General features: G+C 39.1%; 2 protein-coding genes across 2 annotated transcripts in view; both read left to right on the top strand.

Moving 5' to 3' along the window:
• Positions 1–420: 420 nt before the first annotated feature.
• On the top strand, positions 421–2,445 carry CBG18753 (the record flags this gene model as incomplete). The annotated part of the gene is made up of 2 exons (XM_045244915.1): positions 421–1,048; positions 1,862–2,445. The coding sequence occupies 2 exons, from the start codon at positions 421–423 to the stop codon at positions 2,443–2,445; spliced, it is 1,212 nt and encodes a 403-aa protein (XP_045096570.1).
• Positions 2,446–3,837: 1,392 nt separating this feature from the next.
• The window catches only part of CBG18752, a gene marked incomplete at both ends in the record, with an annotated part of 6,731 nt that continues 3,157 nt past the window's right edge, over positions 3,838–7,411 (top strand). The window contains 5 exons of the mRNA XM_045244914.1: positions 3,838–3,928; positions 4,113–4,356; positions 5,387–5,480; positions 5,526–5,726; positions 5,870–6,039. Of these exons, the coding sequence (XP_045100794.1) occupies positions 3,838–3,928; positions 4,113–4,356; positions 5,387–5,480; positions 5,526–5,726; positions 5,870–6,039 (800 nt within the window). The remainder of the gene's footprint in view (positions 3,929–4,112; positions 4,357–5,386; positions 5,481–5,525; positions 5,727–5,869; positions 6,040–7,411) is intronic.

Genomic DNA, 7,411 nt, shown 5'->3' with positions numbered 1-7,411 from the left:
GATGACCCATTGACCTCTGGGAGATTTCTATAAAAGAAGAGGGAATTGGAGGGAAGAATTTTATGTTTTCCTGCGACACATGTTTGAGCGAAATTTCGGAAATTGCAATGTAATTTATCGTTTCCACCGGTTTTGGCGGCGGCTTGGCGCACACCAATTAAAGGCGCAAGGAGTTTCCGGCCGCCGCGGGTCCCGCAGCGAAGTAGACCTCCAGGAGCAGCGCCGCGCGTTCGTTCGTCATTCTACAAACTGTGTAGAGCTGAAGCAGGTTGTTTTGTTGATTTTTGGTTGAATTTTTCGTTTTTTGTCAAGAATTAGACATTTTCGGGTAAAAATTGAGGTTTTTCTTTATTATTTTCGTACGTTTGTCGCAAAATCTTAATTTTCGTTAAGGTTCTTCGATTTTTTCGCGAGAAGAGAATGGGAGACGCTGGAGATTCAAGTATTTCTGGCTCAGGGACAGAATCGGGTTCGAATGGAAATATCGAGCTTGTCATGGCAGAGTTTCTTTCGAAATGCATGGAGGTAGTCGCCGAAAAGTCGGCAAAGAAGGAAGAAAAGGTCCCTCAAGTTGGGCAGAAGGGCTTGTTGAAACAAGCGGAAGCAAACACAAAGTGGATTAACCTGTTGACGGGAGCGGATGAATCGAATTGGCAGAATACTATAAAATCAGTGGTAGATTCGATCCGAGCTCGGAACGCTGAGTTGATGTTGCTTGACAAGAATCCGAATGCTCTCAAGGCGAAGGAACAGTTCGAGGCGATTGCTCAAGTTAGCGGAGTTCCTTTGGATTCGATGGATGCAAAATGGATAGCGATGGCTCAGATGATATCAACCGGAGCGTCTACATCTTTGAATCGTCATCCTCCGAAACGGGACCAGTTCTTTCGATCAGCGGGCTCCTCCTACAGGCCAGGGGGAGTCCGCGGCGACTTCTATGGCCGACAAGTCGAGGAATTCCAGAGAAGACCGATTAAGAGAACTTACGACGATCGCGAGGCGAATTCAGAAGATGGCTTCAGAAAATCGACAGTCAAATGTTACGCGTGTCACAGGATGGGACACTATGCAACGGGCTGTCCACAGAGAAGGTATGGTTTCTCCGTTCAGTCTGACTGAAAAGTATGGCTTCTGGAGCCAGTTAACTGATAATGAGTTTATCAAGAGTGTGATTAGAGATGGGTATCTGATACCGTTAAACGGAGCCTGGCTCCCTAGTCCACAGGGACTGAGAAGATCAGCGAGAGAGAACAAACAGTTTGTTCTTACAGAGCTCAATAAACTCGTGGAGTCTGGTGTGGTGGTCGAGACGGTTTCTCCGAAGGTGGTGTCGAGTTTACATGTGGCAGTGAACGGTGAGAAAAAACGGTTGATTCTGGATCTATCACAGTTGAATAAGAGTCTGACTCCGCCTCATTTTAGGTTAGAAGACTGGAAAACTGCGTGGCCATTTCTGCAGAGAGCTAAGTATGCTGCGACGTTTGATTTTCGTGGCGGATATCATCACGTTAGAATTGCAGACAATTTTACAGATTTGCTCGCGTTCTCTCTTTCTAATCCCCATGCTCCTCCGTATTTTAAATTCGTGGCTCTACTATTTGGTTTGAGCACAGCTCCATGGCTGTTTACAAAGATTTTCAGGCCTTTAGTAGCGCGATGGCGAGAATTCGGTATAAAAATCAAACTGTGTAGACCCACCCACCCACCCGGGGAAAGGAAGTATAAGGAAGGGATAAAGAGAGTATTATTAATCTGATTTCAGAAGGGCACAAAGCAGCGTTCTTTGAGAGTCTGGTTGAGGAGGCGGAAAGGGCTGGTCTGATGCATCTGGTGGATTCTCTCGGAAAAGCACCAATTGAAGCTAGAGCAGTATCGACGATGAAAGCGTATGCGGGGGAGAACCAGAGAAGAATCAATTGGTCCAAAAGTTTACCGGCATCGCTGTCAGAAGAGCACAGGTTCACTCTGTACTTGGTGGATAGAGCGATGTCAGCTGGGAGTAGTTCATTAGCAAAAGCAGCTGCCGCTTTCAAGCTGGCAAACGACGGTCTGTCTCCATTCGCCAGTCAACTAGTGTCCGATGTCATCAAGGCACAAAGAAGAAAAGAGAGCGAATCTCGTGCACAGCCGACACAAGTGAGCGTGAATACTGTATCGAAGATCGTGGAGAGGAATGCGTTGGTTGTGACACTTTCGTTTTATGGTCTTTTGAGAGCTGGAGAGGCTTCGATGTTGAAGTGGTCGGACGTCCATCAGTCAGGAAATATGCTGAAGTTGAAGATAAGGAGGGCCAAAAACGATCAATTAGCTAGAGGAAGAGAGACGTTCTGTGATTGGCCGGAGGGATCTAAAAGAGATTGTCTGCTTAAAAGATTCCGAGCACGTGCATCGATGAGACCCGGATTGGATTTTGTCTTCCAAAATATCCTAACGGAACCAAGCTGACGCCGTCAGCGATTTCAGGAATTGCCAAGGATACGCTAGCGGCTGCTGGAGTATCCGCGACACACCATTCACTCAGACGAGGACGTGCCAACCATCTTCAGCAGTCTGGAGTGGATTTCCAAGCTATTAAGGAGACTGGTCGGTGGAGGTCAGACGCCGGACTGCGATGTTATTTGAGCGATTCTCCGAGAGCTCAAGGATTCACAGTGACGGAGTTGGGGGATGAAGTTGGAGGATGAAAATGGGAGATTCCGATGACGATGGACCACCAGTTTTGCAGAAGGAAGTATAATAATAATATGTTCGTTCGTTGCATTCTTTTTCCTTCCCCCCTACCTTCTTTCTGCCCCCTTCTCAATATTCAAAATTGTTGCTTAATTGCTATCTTAGCTAATTTGTTTGTTTTAGGTCATTATCTTAAAATCCTGTATAATCAAGATAGTCAAATCTCAGCGTATATCTTTAGTTCATTAATTCAATTGTGACTAGTTTTTAATTGTTGTGTTCTACTTACCCCCAGTACCAATACTTACCAATACGAGTATACTGTACAATCACGTGTATTATCATTACGAGTTTGTAACTTTCAAGCTTAAGCTTCAGCTTACACCTCTAAAAATGGCAAAAATAAATACTCAAATATAGCAAGTCTGTGTTCTACTAATCCTTTTTTGCTCAGGGGGAGCAAGGAAAACAGATTCCCTCGAAACGTTAGGCGAGAGGGAATCAGTTCTTGCTTTCTCTGGAATACAGGGAAAGCGAGGGAGTCTGGGGCCTGGGGCCTATCCCCCCCCCCCACAGGCTCACCACCTAAGTGTCGGAACATGGTTGAACATTTTTAGTCATTTTCTCTAAAGTCTTTTCGTTTTGGCCAAATCGTAAACATTGAAAATTTTCAGCAAAAGAAAGCATGATGAAACTGTAAAATTCAGAGTCCCGGACAGCATTTTTGAAAAAAAACTTGTTGAAAACTTTCTGTTTCATTTAGGTTTTTTTATTCGCAATTGAACAATTACGTTAAATAACTATTTGTAGCAATTATTTTGGTTACTGTCAAAGATACCGAAATGTGTCACCTGATAAAATACTTCTGAAATTTGAATAAACACTCAAACGACTAATTGAAAGAAATCATTTGAAAAATTTCTGAAGATTTTGAAACTGTGATTTTATTTTGACGAAGTTTGTACTATACCCGATTTCCATATTGTGAAAACGCGTCATTGTGCTTTGAACAAAAAACCATTTTCCGCCTATCCCGTTTTTTGTTTTTTCTAAAAAGAAACAATTTCCTCACGGAATATTCTATTTTTTCTGGCGGAAGTCTCCCGGAAAAAAAAACGACCAGAAAGTCACAATGTTTTCGGTTTTATAAAAAGATATTTCAAAAAAATGGCTTCAAACTCTGGCTCGTTGAGCATGTTCCTGCTTCTTATGACTCTGATGATTACGGTATCCAATTATTTTGGAACCAATAAAATAGGTATGTTTTTAGAATATTTAATTTGGAAACTGATTGTGATAGAAGATATTCTGATTTTGAAGAAACAGGAAAAATTGATTTTGAAAATAGGATTTTTGAGATTCACCGAAAGTTCAATCACCTACACTGATCATTTCTTCCAAAATTCCAAAATTTATTACCTTTTTGAAACAGTAATTTTCAGACCTCCAACTTTCTGAAACCCAGAAGGATCTCAAGAAACTAACAAACACTGATTCTAATTTCAACTACTACTCGATTCAAAGTCAAAAAGACCTTCTGGAGCAAGTGAAACGTGGAATCAATCAAGAATTCTATCAACGAGTCATGCCAGAAGTCATTTGTAAGGATAAAGTGAGAATAGGAGAGAAGTCCGATGGCGGGAAATATGTTTGTAAGCCAGAGGCAGTGAATCAAGACGATTGCACGTAAGTTAGGAAGAGGTACAGTAATCCAGAAATCACTTTCTTAAAGTATAACCTCGTAGCTTTGTCTTTAACGGTGTATTTTCAGGTGAAAATATCATACTTCACGCTCTCCCCAGTGAAAAATATGAGCTGCAAGCCTTTTTCTCAGCGGTTTTAGCAAAATTCTCTTATTTTTCGCCAATTTTTTTCAATTTTTCGTTCATAGGAATTGTTAAACCGGCTAAGCAACCGCGCTCCACTGAGAAAAAGGCATGCAGTTCATATTGGGAGCTGGGGAGAGCGTGTACTTAGAAAAATATAGTGAATTTGGCCAGAAAAGTCTGAAAATTCTTCAAAACAATAGAGCTTCAATTCTGTAGTTGACAACTTTTTTGTACAAATTCATCTCAATGATATAAACCGCATCAAACCATAACTTACAGAAACAGCGAACATTTCATTCGTATGAATTTGTGTAAAAAAGTTGTCAACTACAAAATTGAAGCTCTATTTTTGTTGTGTAAACTCTGCAATTTTCAGACAAATCTAAAATTTCTGAACTACTTTCGTACAACTTTAAAGTTAAAATTATTTTCACTTTAAAAAGTTAAAAAAATATTTTTTCTGTTTCAAATTTATCATTAAAGAACAGCGACACCTTGATAATGCCAATGGAGAACTAGAAAATTCAAGGAGCTATTCGCAAAAAAAAAACAAAAAACTAAAGGTGTCGATCTATTTGTACATAAAGAGAGGCTTCTTTTTACGACCGCCCATCATCTAATATTTCATTTGGTGTTGTATAAATAGGAGGAGGAGGAGGCGCGAAAATCGGAGAAATCCATCACTCTCCAAAAATCGATGTTCTAGAAAATCACATCTTGAAACAGCAATTTTTTCATCTGCTTGAAAATTTATTATTTCCATGAACTATGCAAAAAACTAGTCCAAACGAAAAGTTTTTTGAGCAAATGTTTCAAGCTGTGGGAATGATCCATGTTGCAAAAGTTTTGCATAAAATTAAAAAACGAAACAGTATATTTTTTTCCAGAATCATGTCACTGGGACTAAACAATCAAATTGAGTTCGATGAGCACATTTCAAAGGTCACCGGTGGAAAATGCACAATTCTAGGAGCCGATATTGTTAGTTTCAAGAGCTACCTAATTTTCTTAAATCTCATTTTACAGGCCGAACAAAGTAATTCAACCAAATCCAAATACGCTGCTATCAATGGTCTACTGTTTGTTGGAAAGATTCCAGAGACTCTTGGCCTTCTAGACATTCTAAAAAAGACAGGAAAATCAAAAGTGGATTTTCTAAAAGCCGATATCGAAGGTGGAGAGCACGCTGGGTTGGAGCCATTGATCAAGGAGCATTCGGTTTGTCAGGTGAGAATTAAATGCCTAGCGAATATTTCTGAATGACCATTATTAGGATATCAAAGTGTTGAAACAGAAGTTTTAATTTGGAATTTTAATCATCGAATAGCCTTCACTATATATACCAAGATTTTGAAAATGTAACTTTTTAGATTTTCATCGAAATCCACGGATCGCCATCTCTCCATCTGGAAATGCACCAAAAAATGGCTAAATACAACTTCCGAATTTTCAGTGTTGACCCAAATTTCCAATGTCCTACATGCTGTGAATACAGTTTGATCAATGAAAATTGTATGAAACAGTATGGAGCTGTTCCACTCGGCATCACAATTCCCAAATGAAATTTATAATAATTATCTTCTCGAGAATTACTAGTTACTTTTTGTTATACGATTTTATAGTTAGTGATAAAGATTAATTACATTTTTATGTTTATCGTTTTTTTGTCTGCCCAAATTATTTGAGATCGTTCATTAGTACAAAATAAAAATATGTGAATATCAATTGAACTTGAAACACGTAATTTTTGCAATTGAATGTAAAATTGAAATTTTTTGAATTCTGAAATACAAATTCAACACAGTAATAACACAAAACTGCTCATTGTGAGCTTTCGGAACAGTAATTTTTCCAATTGGACAATCAAATTTGAATATTTGGGATCAAAATTTGGAACCAATGTCTCGATTATACGTTTCATTAAGTTTTAAGAAATTTTTACTAGAAAAATGTGATTTCTCTCTCTCTCTCTCTCTCTCTCTCTCCATTCGCGTATCATTTGAGTTCATAAGAAAAAAGGAAAATCTGAAATTTTGAACTGACAGTTTGAGCAAGGAATAGGAAATGTTTCATTGTGGCATTGACAGAATATAATCAAAATGCTCTAACAGAAAGTATTTCATGGGATTTTTCCAAAATTTTGGAATAACTAGAGTCTATTTATGAACACTTTGTGACTGATTAGATTTTGAAACTTTGAAAAAATCATACTTGTAACGGGCCGGACCGGGCTTTTTCCCGAATTTCGGAGGCCCGGCCCGGCGGGCCTGTCATTCCACAAGTTTTGATAATTTCAGAAAACACATAAGGGGGGACCCTTACGTGATTTTTTTCGAGCAAAAATTTTTTCTCGAGTTTTTTAAAAGATTTTTTGATCAAACAGACAAACAATCCAAAAAAACAAAAAAAATGGAGAGAATTGTATTGAGAGCTCAAAATTTGGCTCAAAAGGACAAAATTTTTGCTACTGGGCCTTCCGGGCCGGGATCGGGCCTTGAAAATTTCCTCAGGCCCGGGCTTTGGCGGGCCGGCCAGGAATTTTACAAGTACACGGTCTCCCACAGAATAGTTCCGAACTGCAAATTAATTGTTGGTCTACAGAAAGAAAGTTTGGCGCGATCACAATTGCAGGTCTAAAGCCACATTTTCAGGATTTTTTATCTGATTTTGTGGAGATTCAAGATGGTTCAAATGATTCTTGAAAAATTAGTTAGTGGCTATAGAATCCTGTATGGCCATTTTCCGGAAGAAAATGTTCCAAAAATGGCCAATTTTCCAGATTTTTTACAGAAAAAATGTATCTCCTCTTTCAGTTTTAGACATTTATAGAAGATTCATAGCTCAAAAAAACCGCAATAATTTATTCTTCATTTTGTAAGAATGAATTTTGATGAATTCACCACATGGAGTTC

This window comes from Caenorhabditis briggsae, assembly GCF_000004555.2.
Source record: "Caenorhabditis briggsae complete genome, chrIV, whole genome shotgun sequence".
Taxonomy (NCBI): Eukaryota; Metazoa; Nematoda; class Chromadorea; order Rhabditida; family Rhabditidae; genus Caenorhabditis; species Caenorhabditis briggsae.
This window is presented reverse-complemented; position numbering and strand designations above follow the sequence as displayed.